The sequence below is a fragment of the Chiloscyllium plagiosum genome, chromosome 31 (assembly GCF_004010195.1).
Source record: "Chiloscyllium plagiosum isolate BGI_BamShark_2017 chromosome 31, ASM401019v2, whole genome shotgun sequence".
NCBI lineage: Eukaryota > Metazoa > Chordata > Chondrichthyes > Orectolobiformes > Hemiscylliidae > Chiloscyllium > Chiloscyllium plagiosum.
In genome coordinates, this window is record NC_057740.1 from 29,460,944 (window position 1) to 29,482,777 (window position 21,834).

General features: G+C 40.0%; 1 protein-coding gene across 3 annotated transcripts in view; it reads right to left on the bottom strand.

Annotated features, from left to right (window-relative positions):
• Positions 1–21,834, bottom strand: part of fstl3 (follistatin-like 3 (secreted glycoprotein)) — an 83,898-nt gene that overhangs the window by 14,609 nt on the left and 47,455 nt on the right. For all 3 annotated transcript variants that reach the window (XM_043721272.1, XM_043721274.1, XM_043721273.1), the window contains 2 exons: positions 12,093–12,278; positions 3,369–3,587 (listed from right to left, as the gene is read on the bottom strand). In XM_043721272.1, coding sequence (XP_043577207.1) covers positions 3,369–3,587; positions 12,093–12,278 — 405 coding nt within the window. The remainder of the gene's footprint in view (positions 1–3,368; positions 3,588–12,092; positions 12,279–21,834) is intronic.

Genomic DNA, 21,834 nt, shown 5'->3' on the forward strand with positions numbered 1-21,834 from the left:
AGAACTAGAGGGCATAGGTTTAGGGTGAGAGGGGAAAGATATAAAAGAGACCTATGGGGCAACTTTTTCATGCAGAGGGTGGTACTTGTATGGAATGACCTGCCAGAGGAAGTGGTGGAGGCTGGTACAATTGCAACATTTAAGAGGCATGTGGATGGGTATATGAATAGGAAGGGTTTGGAGGGATATGGGCCGGGTGCTGGCAGGTGGGACTAGATTGGTTTGGGATATCTGGTCGGCATGGACAGGTTGGACCGAAGGGTCTGTTTCCATGCTGTACATCTCTATGACTCTAATAATGTTTGTCAATTCTGGGAAGTTTTGGTGTCTGGTGCCTCAGGGAAAGCTAGAATCCAAATAACTGAAAAAACTGTGGCTCCACAAGTTGCCAGGAGAATTACTTGTTGCTTTTCATTTGCCACAATGTCATTTGCCTGGAAAAAATAATGCATTCTTTCCACATACTGGCCCCATTTCTATGGCAGGGTCAAAAAGATCAGGCTTCCCAACAAAGGCATGATGTAAGAAACGCTGGCCTGAAGGTAGGAGACAGAGGCTGGCGGTAGAGGGTTGCTTTTCTGACTGGAGACCTGTGACCAGCAGTGTGCCATAAGGATTGCGGTGCTGGGTCCACTGCTTTTCATAATTTATGGAAATGATTTGGATGTGAATTTAGGAGGCATGTTTAGTAAGTTTACAGGTGACACCAGATTATGTGGCATTGTGGACAGTGAAGAAGGCTACCTCAGAGTAAAATGGGGCCTTGACCAGATGGGCCAATAGTTCCAGGAATTGCAAATGGAGTTTATTTTTGATAAACATGAGATGTTGCACTGTGGTGAGGCAAACCAGGGCAGGGCTTATACAGTTAATGGAGGGCCCTGGGGAGTGTTGCTGAAAAAAGACACCTAGGGCTGCATGTGCATTGTTTTTTGAAAGTGAAGTTGCAGGTGCACAGGGTGGTGAAGAAGGTGTTTAGCTTCAGTGGTCATAACATTGAATATAGGTGTTAGGATGTCATGTTGCAGCTGGACATGACATTGGTGAGGCCACCTTTAGAGTATTGCATACAATTCTGGTTGCCCTTCTATAGGAAAGATGTTGTTAAACATGAGAGGATGCAGAAAAGTTTTACAAGGATACTTCTGGGACTGGAGGGTTTGAGTTATGGGGAGAGGCTGAATAGGCTGGAGCTTTTATCCCTGGAGCCTCAAAGACTGAAGGGTGACCTTATAAAGGTTTATAAAGTCATGAGGGCTGTGAATAGGGTAAATAGTCAAACACTTTTTCCTAGGATGGGAGAGTCCAAAACTAGACAGCATAGGTTTAAGTTGAGAGGGTAAAGATTTAAAAAGTGCCTGTGGGGTAACTTTTTCATGCAGAGGGTGATGCATGGATGGAATGAGCTGTCAGAAGAATTGATGCTGAGAGTCATCTGAATGGGTACATGAATAGGAAGGGTTTAGAGGGATATGGGCCAAATGCTAACAAATGGGACTAGGTTAGATAGAATTGGACCGAAGGGTCTGTTTCCATGTAGTATGACTCTATGAGTCAAAGTTGACTGTTGCAAGCGAGTTTCTTCAGAACATGCTTTACTGTCATCGCCATTGACATATTTCCCATAGAGACCAGTATCGGTCACCCTTTATTTACACATGAAAGTGTCCTTGGCTCTCCCACTACCTTTGCAGAGTCAGCTCTCAGAATGCCAGAATCCCTGACATTCATCTTTTTATCTGCCAACAAGAACTCCTTGATTGGATGAGGTTAACAGCCCCAATCAGGGAACTCATATTCTATGAGGTCCAGCTGGCTGACTGTAACTGCTTCCAGTATAAATGACTTGGGGGAAGGAAGTGAATGTACTGTAGCCAAATTTTCAGACAACAACCTGGAAAGGCAGGTACAAACAAGTTAAGAAAATGGGCAAAAAGTTATAAAATGGAGTATAATATTGGAAAGTGTGAGGTTGTTCATTTTGGAAGGGAGAACAAAAATATATTATTTAAATGGAGAAAAACTGCAGAAAACTACAACACAAAGGCACTTGTGCATGAAACACTGAAAGCTAGCACACGGGTTCAGCAGATAATCGGAAAGGCTCATGGAATGTTTGTCCTTATTTCAAGGAATTTGGTATATGAGAATAGAGAAGTTCTACTGCAACTGCATGAGGTGCTGTAGAGACCACATCTGGAGGACTGTGAGCAATTTTCATCCTCTTCTTTAAGGAAAGATGACATTTCATTGGAGGCTGTTCAAAGAAGGTTCACTAGGATTATCCATGGTATGGAGGAATTGTCTTATGAGCAAAGCCTAAACAGGCTGGGACTCCACTCACTGCAGCTGAGAAGAATGAGAGATGATCTCAGTGAAACATATAGGATTCTTAAGGAGCTTGACAGTGTAAATTCTGACAGGATGTTTCCTCTATTAGGAGAGTGTAGGATCACTGAGCATATCTCAGAATAATAGGGCACTAGTCTAAGACTGAGATGAGGAGGAATTTCTTCTCTCAGAGAGTCTTTGGAATTCTTTGCCACAGAGAGCTGCAGGAGCAGCGTCCTTTTGTCTATTTAAGGCTGAGATAGATTTTTGATCATTAGGGAAAGGGCAGGAAAATGGACACAAGGAATGCTGGATCAGCCATGATCCCATTAAATGGCGGAGCAGGCTTGAGAGGCCGAATAGTCTACTCCTGTTCCTATTTCTTATGGTCTTATTACCCCAGAATATGGTGGACACCGGGATGCTGAATACATTTAAGAATGAGATAGGCAGATTTTCAATTAGCAATGGGTTAAAGGGTTACAGAAAGTGGGCAGCAAAGTGGAGTTGAGGTCAAGGTGAGATCAGTCATGATCGTATTAAATGGTGGAACAGGCTTGAGGGGCTGAATTGCCTACGCCTGCTCCTTGTTCCTATGCTTTTATGTTCCTATGCCCTGCAAGAACACAGATCACAAAAACCTCATAATTGCTACTATATTCTTCTTCTTTCCATTTTACGCAGTTCTTTTCTCAAATAGCACTGAACGAAGCTTTCCTGTGCACTATTCTGTAGACATTCTTTGCAAATGTGTTTATTGTTTGTTACACCGAGAAATTTTTCTTCCTTCATCTTTGTTATCTTGTACATGATACAAAATCAGTAAATCCTAAGTAAAATCTATGGTATACTAAAGACATGCATATATATATGTTTCTCAGTCATTGCGCAGGACGCACAATGTCTATGCAATTCCTTGATTATGCTACACTGGCCATATGATTAGGGAATACCATCGACAGAAACAGCACAGGGTCCGAGGGAATTATCTGAAATGGTGGGTGAAATCCACAGGGGGAATGAAATAAAAAACTTACTTTTGCATTCTCCTTGATACTGCACTTCTAGCTCTGGCAGTCCTCTGCACTTTGCCAAAAGGAGGGCACATTCATCCTTGTAGACTTTACCATCAGTTCCACACACAGGTACTTTTTTTGTGACATTGGAACAGTCAGGCGCACAGATGCATGTTGGCTTGTTATGCTTATTCATTTTGCAAATCTTCCCAGGTCCACAATCCACACCCTCACAAGTTTCTAAAGTAACAAATGATGGATAGACCATAATAAGTAATAATACTGGTCTGTCAACTTGGCAATGGTGTACAATTTCACTCGTAAATATTCAAACTGAACAACAACACTGGGCCTGTTTTAAACCATCTGTAACTTAATGGACAAAAATAGTTCAATTGTGTTTCCTCTTCCTTAGATCCAAATTTGATAAAATATAGATTATATCTTTCTTTTGATGTGTAGAACAGGCAAATCATGATAATATTCTAAGTTTTCCTAAAACATCCATGTTACAGTTAGACAGGTAGATCTGCATGCATGATATTTTGAAAGCAGTGCTAGTTTTATCATGTGATAGCATCTGTGCGAGAATGGCTGGCTGATTACCTGCACATTTGTAAAATAGTTGGGGACTTGGGAGCAATATTATACAATTAGTACAGTCACAGAACTGTATCAACGAGATATCTCAGAGGATATAATATTACTGCTATGACCAATGTTCTCTATTCAAGTTTCAGAAAAACACAAAAGGAATAAAGGGCCTGTTGTGTTCTGTAATGTAATTGTGCACAGAACGGTATCTTTACTTAACTAGGAGAAAGTGATAACTGCAGATGCTGGACATCAGAGTCGAGAGTGTAGTGCTGGAAAAGCACAACAGGTCAGGCAGAATCCGAGGAGCAGGAGAATCAACGTTTTGGGCATAAGCCCTTCAATATGCCCAAAATGTTGATTCTCCTGCTCCTCGGATGCTGCCTGACCTGCTGTGCTTTTCCAGCGCCACACACTCTATCTTTACTTAACAAAAGGTGACTGCTTTTCTAATCCATATGATGCATACAATTCTAATACCACAAATCTTCATCACTCATAAATGTTCCCAAATTGTAATTATTTCTCAAATTGACATCTTAAATAATTCAACATTCCTTTATAAGGACGTAGCCCTTGCTGCATCATGAATCCATACTGTTGTCTGGAGTAACTTGTATTGACATTGGCAGCACTTTTGAAAGCAATCATTAGTGAGATTGAAATAAACGTGCTGGTGCTACAACTAAACTTTGAAGCTGTGAATTCTGAAAGAAAACAGTACCTTGAAGTTACTGCCAATACTGGCAGCCTGTATATAGTGACATAATTTTGTTCCCAGTATAGCTCATTTTCTTGTACAGTTTGTTCTGGCAACTGAAAGCACTACAAGTGTCACTCATTTTTTTGTACTGTAATATAGCACTTGCTGAAAGGATTTGATGTTTATTCCAATGCTTTCCTGGCTGGCCTCCCATGTTCCACCCATTGTAAATTTCAGCACATCAAAATTTCAGCTGCCTGTATCCTCACTCACATAAACACCATCCATCTTCAGGGGATCCTGTCATAGTATCTCCATATCTGTGGGCAGATAATCTGGGTTCAGGTTCAACCTTAGGATTTGATGCCCAATGATGTCAGAACACAACCAAACAGTTTGATTACCAAAGCATTAGCCTCATTCTGAGCATTACATACATGCACACACATGCACAGAAAATCACTCCTCTGCTTGCTGAAATGTCACATGTCATAGTTCTGTTCAACTCCATCCTTGGCAATGCCCTTCCCCATCTCTGCAAACTCCTCCAAGATCTCTGTACTCCTCCAATTCCAGCTTCTCAAACGTCCCTGATTTTCATTGCGCCACTGTTTGCAGCCAATCCTTGGACTGGCCATGCTAAAACTGCCCATCGTGTCCAGGGTTGTGTAGGTTAGGTGGATTAGCCATGGGAACTGCAGGGTTATAGGGATAAGGTAGAGGGGTGGGTCTGGGTGGGATGCTGTTTGGAGGGTTGGTGCAGACTTGTAGGCCCAAATGGCTTGCTTCCATACTGTAGGGATTCTATGGTCCTAACTACCTGGGTCCTAAGCTCTAGAATTCCCTCCTTTAACCTTTGCTCCTTTAAGTTACTCCTGAAAATCTATATGTCCAATCTTTTCCTTATAACTCCTTGTCAAATTGTGCCTGTTAATGCATCTGTGAAGAACTTCAAGTTGCTTTTCCTACACTGATGGTGCTATATAAATGTGAGTTTTTGTTGTTGACAATATATAATGCAGTACCAAAGCTAATATATACTTTGATTAAAAATAAATGTGCCACTGTACTCAGCAATGAGAAAAATAGATGGGAGCCATTATACAGGTAAGGTGGTAGGGTGGTAGTGCCATTGGGCCAGTAATTATGAAGTCCCAAATTAATGTTCAAATCTCACCATGGCAGCTGGTGGCATTTGAATTCAATTAATCTAGAATTGAAAGCAAATCTCAACAATGGTGACCATTGTAAAGGTAAAATTGCCATAGTTCTTTTAGACCATATGATTTCTCTCTTATTAGAGAGGGATGACTGCTGGTGGTTGTAACCTGAGGGTCACCACACCTCAGGTTAGGAGGGAGGTTGAGGAGGAGAGTCCTTTATGGTAACCTCAGCTGTATGGGACTTAAAACCACAGTGTTGGCATTATGCTATATTTCAAACCAGCTGTCCAGCCAACTGAGCTAACCAATGCACCCAAAGCCATTGTCAAATATCATAAAAACCTGTTTTGCTCATAACTGTCCATTTTCGCCTGGGTTGGCCAACTTGCGATGTCGGACCAAAAGTAACATAATTGATGATTAACTGCTCTCTGAAAAGGTGTGGCAAGCCACTAAACTCAAGGGCAATCAGGAATGGGGAACCAATGCTGGTTTTGCCATTGATGCCAACATCCCATTCTTAAGGATTCTTAAAAAAATCAACAAAAATAGGTGGAATTCAGTTAAGTTTTCATTACGACCTGTTTACATTATTTAATATAATCAACAATAAATCATATTAATCCAAATCTTAATTAAAAGTGGGTTTATCATCATGCCTTAAATAATCAGTATATAAATATTTGTAAGATAAGGCTGTGGAAACCATACCAATTGTAATTTATATTAAGTGAAGGAGTGAGAAATAAATCAAAGGTATTTACTCCATCAAAAAACAGTTATTGGAGGTGTTGGAGTGGTATGTGGGGGTGTGTACAGGAATGAGGTGGCAGAGATTGGCATGGATGGGCATGGCGAAAGTATGGGGGAATGAAGAGGAAGGAAGAGGTTTAAAGTTAGAGGTGGAGGGCAGTTTTAGATTGCATTTTTTTTAAAAAACCATCAATACAGTGCTAGTGCTTCCACCAAGCCAGCACTATACCTCACATCCTCTGCTGTCACTTTGGTGTTGTTTGGTTTGATTCCCAGGAAACCCCAAAATAAAGCAGTAATATGTGGACAGACGTTTATATAAGTCGGAAATTCTGACAACTGTGTACACATGATGCACAGATAAAAATCCATGCCATAGATTTCTAGCTATTGCCATTATCATTGATACATATCTCTAATCCCATCAATGCTTTTTTTGAAAGGAGCAGAGCTAAAATGCAAGGTTTCTTTCCCAACTTAATTATCACTGACTACACACTCAGACCCAAGAATCATGGTGATGACAGTCCTTTATTTCAGCTGTGCTCAAGTCTAATGAGAATTTAATCTGTGAAAATAAGTGATTTTGTCTCTTGGCAACCCAAATTGTAAACAGTTCTTAATGTAACAAGGTTAAAATAATATGCATTAATTTGCAGTTCAATGCCCTTAGACTACACACCAGTGTGATTCATTGCCATTAATTTAACCACACACATCAGTCCTCACTCAATTTATTCTAAAGTGCTGATTGCTGCTGATTGTTTTCAAGGTAACTGTCTGCAAAATGCGTGAAAAACATCCCATATCTCACAGAAAGTGCTGTGTTTGACAGCAGGTTGTCTGATTTTTAACCACCTTTGCCGTAATGGAAAAAGTCAGAAGCCACACAACACTAGGTTACAGCCCAGCAGGTTTATTTGAAATCAGAAGCTTTCAGAATGTTACTCCTTTGTCAGGTGACTTCACTTGACAAAGGAGCAGCGCTGTGAAAGCTTGTGATTTCAAATAAACCTGTTGGACTATAACCTGGTGTTATGTGACTTCTGACTTTGTTTACCCCAGTACAACACTGGCATCTCCCGATCAGGGCTATAATGGAAAGTCTTTCTGTCATAGTGAAAATGTTTTGAGGAAAGACTTTTAAGAGTGTTTCATTTGTTTCAACAGGGAAACATCTGATGGGGCTTCTTAAAAATGCTGAGTCATGAGTGAGCACAGCTCTATGCACCAGTAAGCAATTTCTAAATGAGGGCTGTCAGATGTAGATGAAAAGATTGGAGCAAAAGAATTGGCTTGCCACAAATAACTTTCTTCATGGAGGTTTCCTTTTCACCAAGAATATAAGCCATGTAAAATAGTCACTGAGCATAGTGAACTAATACTACACTGATAGGATATCCTTCAAACAAAAAGCCTGATACATAGCTGTCGAAAGACAATGAATTTTTTTCGGAAAATACGCTACGAATTTGATTCCTGAGCACCTACCATTGCAGAGATATCACAGTATGGAGAACAATCAGCTGAGGATGAGTAATGTGACCTACAAGGGCAGATAGTGGCATTGCGGTAACATCATTGAAAGAATCCAGATTGCAGGTTAATGTTCTGGGGTCATGGTCTTGAATCCCACCAGGATAGATGGTCAAATACGAATTCAATTAAGATTTGGTTCAATGGCCACCATGTAACCTGTTGGTGTTTTTTAAAAAACAATTTGGTTCACCTAATGTCCTTTAGAGAAGGAAATCTGTCATCCTTCCCTGGTCTGGCCTCAATGAAAGTCCAGACCCACAGCAATGTCATTGACTTTTTACTACACTCTGAATACAGCCAGATCAGCGGTCAGTTAGGGATGGACAATAAATACTGGCCTGCCAGTGATGCCCATACTCCAATGAATAAATGTAAAATCAGGATGTGAGTGACCCTGGAAATCAGGGAAAAGACTAAAACTTAGGAGAAATTTCCCTTCAAAGATCATTTACATTTATTGTAAGGAAACCTGTACATAAAACTTTCAAGGAAAGAGCTTGAGATGAGGTCAAGAATTATTTTTTGTTATGTATCTTGATTTGTTTCTAGATATCTGGAGTTTATCCAAGGAGAAATAGGTTCTATTCTGTTTCCAATGGTATTAAGATACAAAGGATCTAATTTTACAACTTTTAAAATACAGCAAAGTAACCCTTAAATGTTAATTTTCTCTGAAAATTTGAAGATGTAGCAAGGTCATTTTGTCAAGACTCCTTACAGTGAATCTGAGCCTACAGTTCTATAATTTCTTTAGAAACATTAGGTTTCAATTGAATAAACCATATTGCAATGTCTTCATTAAGGTAGTGGTTAGCACTGTTTCAAACAGCAGTAAACTGTGGAAGTTCAGATGTTGTTAATTTCCTATTCTTCCTTTTGTTGGTGAGGGCAATTCACCTTTTTTTAAAGCCAGCAGATCATGCTCTGAGTTGCTTATGTAATGAAGACACCTTTATATATAGCTAGCTCATTAATCTTAACAGTGGCAATCAGCTTGAACCATTGTGACTGGAGATATTGTTGGAAGAATGGGAAAGTCACAACTTCACTCCCAATACTTGTAAGTACTTTGTTGGTTGTCAGGACAGTATTCAGAGATCCTAAATTGCCCGTAGTGTTAGGTAAGGGGTAAATGTAGGGATATGGGTGGGTTGCGCTTCGGCGGATCGGTGTGGACTTGTTGGGCAGAAGGCCTGTTTCCACACTGTAAGTAATCTAAACTTGTAAGTACTTTGTTGGTTGTCAGGACAGTATTCAGAGATCAGATACTAGTATGATGCTCGCTGGGGGTAGGTGAGGGTCTTTCAAGTTACCATAAAATAACTTTTCATATTACAATATAATTTATTTTCCTGCTCCTTTGGGTAAGTCTTGTTTAAGCCCTTTGAAAGTGTATTTAACATTGCCTTTGAAATTAATTGTTAAAAATATGTGGCCAAATTCTCTGGTGGACCAATGTCTTGGTGCTGATACTGCTACTCCTCAGGTTTACTTCGCAGGCAAGGATGAAATCCTCTCAATAAAATCTCTATTACTATATTTTACAAAAACCATATGACAACAGCAGCGTGCTATTACAGAACTTAACTCACTGCAGATGCAGACTCCAAGCTGTCCTGAGATCAAACAACTTGCCCTTTGGTCCTGATCAAGCAGTACTTGATTCTAATATTTATTCAACTTTACTGTGCTTTAAGAAAAACAACTTCACTGGAGTAAAAATATTGTAACAGCACTCCTAACGGCGCATGGATTGAGCCAAATAAACCATTCACACACTTTACCATTAAAACAAACTATAGTCCCATTTTGTCAGCAGGCAGTTCTTGAAGTGATAGAAATGGTAACTGGTTAATGATGTGCCAAGGTAAGCAACGTGCTAATGAAGTTATTGCAAAGAATTTTGTAAAGGATGGGATTTGCCCTCAGAACTCTAGGCCAAATTTCTTGGAAAATAAAGTCTACACAGAGAAAACTGTAGAAATAAGAAATCAATCACAATTTGAAGAGGTGTCTGGGCTGGCCCCTACAACAAAATACAAAGTCGAAGCAATTTCAGCCTTGGAACCTGTGGACTAGCTCCAAGGACGGTGCCTTATGACTAATATTCAACACAAAAATTATGCCAAAATGACAAAACAAATGAATGCTACAATAAAAGATTAAAACGTAGGATAGATGAAAGCTGATGATTCACTATCACAATGTCATGTGTACACTGCTTTAAACGTGTTGGCACAAACAAACCTTACTCTTGCCACTTTATCTAAATGTTTGTGCACCCTTTTCTACTTGAAATGTAAATAGGAGTGAAAAGCATCTCTTTAATATACAGCAAGTTGAGAAACATTGCAAATGTTTCAGGTCCAGACAAGGCCTTAGAACTAGATTGGTTGCTTTTCTGAGACCATTTTCCACACATGCTGTCAGTTAGAGGGAAGCCATTTTCAAAATTAATTTAGCTACCAATACAATGTGGTATTTCTGTCAATAATGTTCATCAGCAGTTTTGTCTCTCAAGATAGGGGGAAAATGGCCCTGAACAAATGTTAAAGGTTTCAGCCCACTGTCTTCCAAACTTTTAGTGGGTGCTTGTGGTTCCCTTTTCAATTAAATGATGGTTGATAAAAACTAAACCAGCTCTTATCTGAGTTATAACGTAGATATGTGAAGTAAAATGAGAAAATAAATTTTCCATCATTTTGTAACCTTTAACATTTGTTCAGCTGGTCACCTAGCCATCTCTAAATGTTTGTAAGTATCCTAATTTTCTTTCGCTGAAAATGTGTTGCTGGAACAGCGCAGCAGGTCAGGTAGCATCCAGGGAACAGGAGAATCGACGTTTCGGGCATAAGCCTTGAGGAAGGGCTTATGCCCGAAACGTCAATTCTCCTGTTCCCTGGATGCTGCCTGATCTGCTGCGCTGTTCCAGCAACACATTTTCAGCTCTGATCTCCAGCATCTGCAGACCTCACTTTCTCCTCCTAATTTTCTTTCCTCTGGTAATTGCAATAAATATAAACACTCAAAGTTTTAAAAAGACTGAAAAGAACAGAACATTCAAACAAAGTAAAAATTCCAACCAAAGGTTGTTTGTAATACCAATTTGTGACTCATATGTGATGTTTGCTGCATTTAAATTTCAGCTCCGGACATGAGTTCTTTCTATAACTGAGCTCAAGATGGGAAGGTTAGCCAAGATCAACGTACCTCTGAAGTTCCCTCTAAGCTATTAGAAGGTATAAGCTTTTCACAAGTTGTTTCATTAGAGGTAATGTAAGCGCATGGCTACAAAAAAAGGTGCTCAGGCTCTCTGCAACAAAATCAAATTGGAGGGAATGTCATGGTCTTTGCAAATCAGATATAGCTCAATGAACATAGGCATGGGTATGGAGACATTATGAATAGAAGCAGGGATATTATAAATTCATATTGATCCATTTCTGAACATTGTTACTGCAACATGCTGTTTCAGCGTACCTAATTTTTCATGGTTATTGCACTTCTTGTTTTAAGTTTCTCCATGGCCTCATCCCTCCCCATCTACCAGCTACATACCCTTAATGGTGTCTGGATTTCTCCAATTCTAACCTCTTGCGCAACCCTGATTTAATTGCTCCACATTTGGTGGCTATAACTTCAGTTGCCTCAGTCCTAAGCGTGTGAATATTTGTCCCATGCTTCTCTATCTCCCCATCTCACTTCATTCCTTTGAAGTTACTCCTTAAAACTTGATCTTCAGAAGGCAAAAACAGTTAAACGAAACAATGATACTTGAAAATGAATGTATAGGTCACACTGGAGTGCTGTTCTGAGTATACAAAAAAAGTTGGACCAATATGTGTCAGTTGCAAGTTCTACTGGCTTTTCCTTCTGGTCATCATTCTTGGCATCATAGTCCATTTAGTTCGGTTTATGTGAAGCACCTTAGGACATTTTGTTACGTTAAGTAAGATGCATAAATATAAGTTGTTGTTATTGCCGTATACTTACTGTGACATGGGAAGCAATTGATTCCACCAAGAATTATAAGTTTTAAAATGTCATTCTCTGGTATATCATGGCTTGTCCAAGCAGCTTGAGCACTTCCACTGCTGCAACACTCTTCTCGATCAATCCGTGTCATGGATAAAGCCTGGCATTTTCCATTTCTTCCTTGTTGGAGCCAACATACCCCAGCTGAAAGAACCATAATGAATAAAACATGGATGAGCAACAACAAAAACTTTTGTTTCGCTGATTTTCGTTTAACATATAATTACATTCTTAAATTCAAAAATTGTAAAATTCCATCTCGATCCCATTAAAGTTCTCCCTTCCTTAATTAACAATGCTACAAGTCAAGAACAGCAATTATGAACCTGCACCACACCATGTGCTGGCTGTTTAAAGAATGATTTTACTGATATTCTTTATCATTTTGTAATATTACAGCTTGGGTAGCATTTTATAAATATGTCATAAATCATGACAGAAATATTGAGATTATTCACTTTTTAAAGTTTTATAACTTGAAAATGGAAGGATTTCAGAGATTTCTTTTTAATTATGAAATAGTAAATATATGTGTCATAAGTTTGATAATTGTACCTTTCTGTTTCTATGTAATGTTACAACTTTAATTAAATGCTACTAAGTCATTTCAGTCTATATGCACTTGTCTAGAAATAGATTTATTTCCCATTCATCTTTGGAAAGAAAGAGGAATATGATTATACCATGTATCCCTTAATGATGTACAATAACATTGAGAGAGGTATTAGCCTAATGATATGTCACTGCATTATTAATCCAGATAGCCACAGAAGGTTTCGGGGATCCAGTCTGAAATCACACCATGGCAGTTGATAGATTTTAAATTCACTCTGGAATTCAGAGTCAAATGATGACTTTGGGAAATAGATCATCTGGTTCATTAATGCCCTTTAGGAAATGAGTCCAGACCCACAGCAGTGTGGTTGGATCTTAACTGCATCAGAAATTGCTTAGCATACCATTCAGTCAGAGCAACTGCTACCAAGTTTATTGATTTCCGGGCAGTAAGGGATGGGCAATTAAACACTAACCTAGCCAACAATGCCCATGTCCCATGAGTGAATAAAAAAAAGTCTTAAAGAAGAAATAAAACCGGATGGACTGTCTGGCAACTAAGGCACCAGAAACAAATTAACATAAACACCCCTTGTCACTCTGCAAAGTCCCCCTCAGTAATATCTGGGGACCTGTGCTAAAATTTGGAGATCATCTCACAGTGTTTCTGGCACAGTCATACTCATGGAATCATATCTTACAGACAGTATTTCAGACAACAATATCAACAATTCAGGATATTCCTTTCCAAACAGCAAGAAAGGCACAGCCTAGGTGGTGGCACTGTGATATACAATTAGGAGAGAGTTGCCCCAGGAGTCTTGAACACTGACTCCGGACATCAGGTGTCTCATGACGTTCGGTCAAACATTTGGGATAGAAACTTTCTACTGCTTTTCTCCTGCTGTCCTCCCTTGGCTGATGAATTAGTGCTCCTCCATGTTGAGCAACAGTTGAAGAGTGCAGCATGGGTGCAGATTGTACTCTTGGAAGGGGATTTCAACATCCATTATCAAGAGTGGCTCAGTAGCAACACCACTGATTGAGCTGGTCGGGTCCTAAAGGACATAGCTGCTAGACTGGGTCTGACGCTGGTGGTGAGGAAACCAACAAGAGGGACAAACAAACTTGTCATTGCATTATGTTGTGTGGCTCTACTACTGTGCTAAATCAAACAGATCTAGCAGCTCAAGACTGGGTATCCATAAGGCGCTCTGGGCTATCAGCAGCACCAGAACCATATTCCCATAAAATCTGCAACCTCAGGGCCCGGCACTTTATCCACTTTACCAATATCATCAAGCTGCAGGATCAACTCTGATTCAATGAAGACTGCAGGAGGGCATATCAGGAGCACCAGACATACCTAAAAATTAACTGTCAACCTGGTGAAGCTGCATTGTAGGATTACTTGCATGCAAAACAGCATAGTATCAAGTGATAGACACAGCTAATTTCTGCAGTTCTGCCTAATCCAGTTGTGATTGGTGGTGACAATTACACAACTCACTGGAGGGGGAATATCCACAAATTTCCCTTTCCTTGATGATGTGGGAGCCCGGCACGTCAGTGTAAAAGGCAAAAACATTAGTAGTGATCTTCAGCCAGAAATGCTGAGTAGGTGATCCATCTCAGATCTCAAACAGAGATCCCCAGCATCAAAGATGCCAGTATTCAGTCGATTTGATTTAGATTTTTCTGTAAGAGCAGAGATGATGGTAAAAGACAGGGAGGTGTGGCATTGTTAGTCAAGGACAGTATTATGGTGGTAGAAAGGACGTTTGAGGACTCATCCACTGAGGTAGTATGGGCTGAGGTTAGAAACAGGAAAGGAGAGGTCAACCTGTTGGGAGTTCTTTATAGGCCTCCGAATAGTTCCAGAGATGTAGAGGAAAGGATAGCAAAGATAATTCTGGACAGAAGTGAGAATAATAGGGTAGTTGTTATGGGGACTTTAACTTTCCAAATATTGACTGGAAATACTATGGTGTTTAGATGGGTCAGTTTTTGTCCAATGTGTGCAGGATGGTTTCCTGACACAGTATGTAGACAAGAGTCAAGAGTGTGTTGCTAGGAAAGCACAGAGGTCAGACAGCATCTGAGGAGCAGGAGAATCGATGTTTCGGGCATAAGCCCTCCACAGTATGTAGACAAGCCAACAAGGGGCGAGGCCACATTGGATTTGGTACTGAATAATGAATCCAGCCACGTGTTAGAGTTGGAGGTAGGTGAGCACTTTGGTGATAGTGGCCGTAATTCGGTTATGTTTACTTTAGTGATGGAAAGGGATAGGTAAATACCACAGAACAAGAGTTATAGATGGGGAAAAAGCAAGTATGACGCAATTAGGCAAAAGGAACATCTACTGCGTGTCCTTGATAAGTATGTACCTATCAGGCAGGAAGGAAGTGGTCAAGTGAGGGAGTGTGGTTTACTAAAGAAGTTGAATCTCTTGTCAAGAGGAAGAAAAAGGCTTATGTTAGGATGAGATGTGAGGGCTCAGTTAGGCTGCTTGAGAGTTACAGATTAGCCAGGAAATGCCAAAAGAGAGAGCTAAGAAGAGCCAAGAGGGGACATGAGAAGCCTTTGACAGATAGGATCAAGGAAAAACCTAAGGCTTTCTATAGGTATATCAGGAATAAAAGAATGACTAGAAAAATATTAGGGCCAATCAAGGATAGTAGTGGGACGTTGTGCGTGGAGTCCGAGGAGATGGGAAAGGGCTAAATAAATATCCTTCATCAGTATTCACATTGGAAAAAGACATGTTGTTGAGGAGAATACTGGGATACAGGCTACTAGACATATAGGATTGAGGTTCACAAGGAGAAGGCGTTAGCAATTCTGGAAAGTGTAAAAATAGATAAGTCCCCTGGGCCGGATGGGATTTATCCTCAGATTCTCTGGGAAGCCGGCGGAGTCTGCAGAGCCTTTGACTTTGATCTTTATGCCATTATTATCTACAGGAATAGTGCCAGAAGACTGGAGTATAGCAAATGTTGTTCCCTTGTTGAAGAAGGGGAGTAGAGACAATCTTGGTAATTATAGACCAGTGAGCCTTACGTCGGTTGCGGGTAAAGGGATGGAAAAGGTTAAAAGAGATTGGATTTAATCATCTAGAGAGGAATAAGTTGATGAGGGATAGTCAATACAGTGTTGTGAAGAGTAGGTCATGCCTCACAAACCTTATTGAGTTCTTTGAGATGGTGACCAAACCGGTGGATGAGGGCAAAGCGGTTTACGTGGTGTATATGGATTTCCGTAAGGCATTTGATAAGATAGGCTATTGCAGAAAATATGGAGGCATAGGAATGAGGGTGATTTAATGGTTTGGATCAGAAATTGGCTAGTGAAAGAAAACAGAGGGTGGTGGTTGATGGGAAATGTTCATCCTGGAGTTCAGTTACTAGCGGTGTACCACAAGGATCTGTTTTGGGGCCACTGCTGTTTGTCATTTTATGAATACCTGGATGAAGGCATAGAAGGATGGGTTAGTAAATTTGTGGATGACACTAAGGTCAGTGCAGTTGTGGATCATGCTGACGGATGTTGCACGTTACAGAGGAACATAGATAAGCAGCAGAGCTGGGCTGAGAGGTGGCAAATGGAGTTTAATGCAGAAAAGTGTGAGGTGATTCACTTTGGAAGAAGTAACAGGAATAAAGAGTACTGGGCTAATGGTAAGATTCTTGGTAGTGTAGATGAGCAGAGAGATATCTGTGTCCATGTACATTTATCCCTGATAGTTGTCACTCAGGTTGATAGGGTTGTTAAGAAGCCATACAGTGTGTTAGCTTTTATTGGTAGAGGGATTGAGTTTCAGAGCCACGAGGTCATGCTGCAGATGTACAAATCTCTAGTGCAGCCACACTTAGAGTATTGTGTACAGTTCCAGGCACCACGTTATAGGAAGGATGTGGAAGCTTTGGAAAGGTTTTAGAGGAGCTTTACTAGGATGTTGCCTGGTATGGAGGGAAGGTCTTATGAGGAGAGGCTGAGGGACTTGAGGCTGATTTTGTTAAAGAGAAGAAGGTTCAGAGGCAACTTAATTGGGACATAAAAGATAATCAGAGGGGTTAGATAGGTTGAAAAGTGAGAGCCTTTTTCCTCTGATGGTGATGGCTAGCATAAGGAACATAGCTTTAAATTGAGCGGTGATAGATATAGGACAGATGTCAGAGGTAGTTTCTTTACTCAGAGAGTATTAGGGGCATGGAATGCACTGCCTGCAACAGTAGTGGACTCACCAACTTTAAGGGCATTTAAATGGTCATTGGATAAACATATGGATGAAAATGGAATAGTGTAGGATAGTTAGGCTTCAGATTGGTTCCACAGGTCGGCGCAACATCGAGGGCCGAAGGGCCTGTACTATGCTGTAATGTTCTATGTTCTTCATGATATAAGGAATGGGTGAAGGCATTAGATACTGCAAAGGTTATGGACCCTGACAACATTCTAGCAATTGTATTGAAGGCTTATGATACATCCCTAGCCAAGCAACTCCACTCCAGCTACAACACTGGCATCTTCCCGACAAGGATAAAAATTGTCTCTGATAAAAGACAATCTAATCAGTGCCCCTTGATATTCAATGGCATTACTATCATTGAACTCCCCATAATCAAAATTCTGGGATGATCATATACCAGAAACTGAACTAAACTAGCCATGTTAATACAGCTGCTACAAGAGTAGCTCAGAGGCTAGGAATACTGCAGTGGGTACTTTATCTCCTAGTTCCCCAAAGCCTGTTCAATGTCTACAAAGCTTATTTGCCTGCATGAGTGCAGCTCCAACAACATGCACGAAGCTTGACAGCATCCAGGACAAAGCAGCCAGCTTGATTTGGCATCACATTCACAAACTTCCACTCTGTCCACCATCAATGCTCATTAGCAGCAGTGTGTACCATCTACAAGATGAACTACAGAAATTCTTAGATGATCCTGAGAGAGAGCCTTACAAACCCATATTAAATACTGCCCAGAGAACAAGGGCAGCATGTACACAAAACACCAGCAATTCCCCTCCAAGCCACTCACCATCCTGACTTAAATATATCACCATTGCTGCAGTGTCATTGGGTCAAAATCTTGGAATTCCCTCCCTGCTGGCACTGTGGTTGACCTAAAATACCCGGACTGCAGCAGTTCAAGAAGATGGCTCACTATCATCTTCTGAAGGGCAAATAGGGATGATCAACAAATCTCGCCCAGCCAGCAATGCTCATGCCCCATGAGTGAATAAAAAAAAAGTATTTACGTTGTAACATTGAATAAAGCAACTCATATCAATTTAAGAAACTTGGGGAATTGATGCACTTGAAAATTAATTTGCTCATGAAAAGTGCATCCATCTGTGAACAAAGACCAAAATGTTGGAAAAAGAGGAAACAGCACAATAGACTTCATTGACTGCATACACATGAAAGCATTTTGTTCAGGCCAGCTCTTCCACAGATTAAGGAAAGCCATGCCGCTCGTTTCAACACAAATTCTGATTTCCACAACTGGAAAGGATAATTAGTCACCTTTGATCATAATGATCTACTGTGCCACCTTACTGTGTACAATACCTTGACTTAAATATGAACTTAAAATCCTATGACATGAAAGTGATGAGAGATTACCTGCAAAGATTAGCCTAACATTGGCACACTATATTTACTTAAGTTCTGCATGGATTCCTTTTTGATTGAACAGATAGGAGTTACTGTAACCTCTGAAAATTCACTGCAGTCTCATAATTCCAGATAACATTCGATAACCTGCCACTCATTTTACTGAACTGAGACTAAGTCCTAATCCCAAGGCTGATTCTTAACCACAAAAGAAGCTAATGTTGTCAGCAATGAGTTGGCACATAATAGATAAAAGGAATATGAAAACACATTGAAGCTCCTTCTCTGAAAGGGTACATAAAAATTTGTTGAGAAATAGCAGTGACAGCATTGTAATATACTTTCCTCAACTATTACTCCTCATATAGATAATAGAGTTGGCTACAAATTAATTACATTTGAGTTGGTGTATAGCTTATTTGTGCTTCTTCTTGTGTCTATGTTGAGATACCAAACCTTTAAAATGAATATTTTTGTTTTATAAACTTTTATTTTAGAAACGTGAACATTGTGCAGAATATTTAACATTTTTATGTTAATTGTTTTCTGTAAAAGACTGGGAAAGGTACTTCACAGTTTCACTGTGATTATAAACCCAATAACTGGTAATTATCATTTCATCCAAGTTTGGTCAAATATTTCTTTATAAGAATTGCTTATTAATGAGGTTAAGCAAATGTCTCTGCAGCTTATATATTATTACTTTCAAGTGATACTGAGTGATATAACATTTCAGAACTTTCCCTTCAGGGTGAATGTTTTGAACTAAACACAGGAATGCTCAACTTCACCAAAGGTTGCTTTAATAGAGATGATTAGAAAGAAAATTCTCTCAGTACTTCCAAGGTGAAGGTTGTTATTCTTAAAAAAATGCTTATAACTTCTAAGATTTTGCAGATCCTTAAGATGTTGAATGTAGAATGCATGCTCAATTTGTAAAAGAAATATTTACAATTGGAACAATGTGGAGAACCAGTACCTAGTTATACCATCTCGATGATACTGCTCTCTGGCGAAATGGGTTGACCTCTATGCAGAAGCATTTAACTTAAGAAATCAAATTGGCAAGGCTTTTTTCCACAGCATTTTCCAAACTCACAGTCTCTATTACTTTACAAGAACAAGGGATGTTCATCAGAAGCCCTACAGTTACTGGTAGGGCTATGGGGTGTAGAGCTGAACAAAGAGACCTGGTGCATAGTTCCTTGTAAGTGGAGTTGCAAGTAGACAAGGTAGTGAAAAAGGCGTGTGGCACACTTGCCTTTATTGGTTAGTGCATTGAATGTAGGATTTGGGACGTCATGTTGTGGTTATGCAGGACATCGGTGATGCTATGTTTAGAATACAGTGTTCAATTCTGGTCACCCTGCTTTAGGAACAATGTTGTTAAACTTGAAAGGGTTAAAAAAAGACTTGCAAGGATGTTGTCAGGATTGGGGGATTTGAGGCTACAGGGAGAGGCTGAATTGGCTGGAGCGTTTCCCCTAAAGCATCCGAGGCTTAGGTGTGATCTTATAGAGATTTATAAAATCATCCAGGGCATTTTAGGGTCTTTTTCTCAGGATAGGGGAGTCCAAAACTAGAGGACATAGGTTTCAAGTGAGCGGTGAAAGATTTAAAAGGTACCTGAGGGCCAACATTTTCATGCAGAGGATGGTGTGTGTATGCAATGAACTGCCAGAGGAGGTGGTGGATGCAGGTACAATTAGATTTAAGACAGTTTCAGTGGGATACAGGCCAAATGTTAAATAAAACTAGTTCAGTTTAGGATATCTGGTTAGTGTGGATGAATTGGACCAAACAGTCTGTTTCCGTGCTGTATAACTATGATTCCACAAAAAGGGAAGGAGTTACTTGGAAACATGAGCATCCAAGTTTCCCTCCAAGTCATAACTTGACTTCTGTTATGTAGGATAGTCTTCATCACATGGGCTGCAGCAGTTCAAGATGGTGGCTACTACAAACTTCTCAAGTGTTGTCTCAAGTCTCATACGTTGATCATACCAATGACACCTCCATCCCATGAATGAATAAAACTAAAGCATTGCCACAATTAAACAGATTCAATTTCCTCCTTTTAAAGCTATTAATTTGAATGCTATCAAAACAACAAAAAGGAAAAATATAAACATTTATTACCATACTAATTACTGATCAGGTTTGGCAGTATCTGTAGACAGAAGGCAGAGTTTACATTTTGAGTTCAGTGAAAGGCATTCTGAGTCACTGGATTTGAAGCATTAACTCTGGTTTCTCTCCACGGATGCTGCTAAACATACTGAGTTCCTCCAACAATCTGTTTTGTTTCAGATCTTAGCATCAGCAGTTTTTGTTTTATTTTACCTAACTTCTGCTTAATATATAGTGAAGTCACAAGCTTGAACCAGTGCACTCTATATGGCATAGGGACACCACTGTGCTATTGGAAAGGGTGTTCCTGGATTTTTACACAGGCACAGTAAAGAAAGGATGATATAGTTCCATATAAAACAAAGAAGGGCCTTCTTCTTGAAAGGTCACTGGAAACGTTAACTCTTACTCCTCTCCACAGATGTTGCCAGACCTGCTGAGTTTCTCCAGCAGTTTTTGCTTTATTTCCAAGTCGGGTTGATGAGATCTTTGGGTGGAGGGGTCTTGCAGGCAGTGGTGCTCCCATGTCTCTGCTGCCTTACTCGTCTGGGCACGCTTGTAAATGTATTTGGAAGTTGACAATTTATTTGTGCAATATATATATATTCCCTTTTCTGTAATCATTCAGAGTATTGGCATTCAGAGCTAATGTTTCTGAATGTATAATCCCATAAGGAATGGCATCATAAAGTACAAAAGATGTAATTAAATTATATGTTCCATATGTGGGATCAAAGTGTTTTATATCGGAGGCTTTTGGGACATCAAAGAATGCTATTGTGTCTTTACGGGAAATGCTCACTTTGCATGTAGTGCTGCCAACTTGCATTTTAAAATGATTTTATTGGGGTGGAGTAATTGCAGGAAAGATTCGTGTTGCGAGTGCAGAGGTCCAATAACTGGCTTTCCATATCGCTCTTTGCTAGAAAGTGGGGATTTTTTGGTGAATGATGGGCAATGTTCCAATCAACTTGTCTAGAGATGTTAACTACACAGACGCCCAGGTCACTCGGCTCAGAGGCAGGGATACTATCAATACGTCACAAGAGCCTCCCCCCTCCCCCTCCACCACCACCACCAACCCTTTGTATTATAAACTCCACTTTCTAATCTAAATGTGTGTCTTGAAGTCTGCATCTTTGCTGAAATCAATCTTACCGGATTAACTTTGTTTGATACTTCAGAGAGAAAGTGTAAGTCCAAAAGTGTCATTTGCAGCTTATTGTGTATCACTGCGTTGTAGCCAGTTCATGGAGAAACTGTCGGATTTACAACCTTTCCTCTCAGTGTGTTCACTTTATTAAAAAGAAAAAAGACATTCTGACGAGTGAAATTGCTGAGTCACTTCAGGTATCCGTTCGAGTGAAAAACAAGTTCTCCATTCTGAGAGAG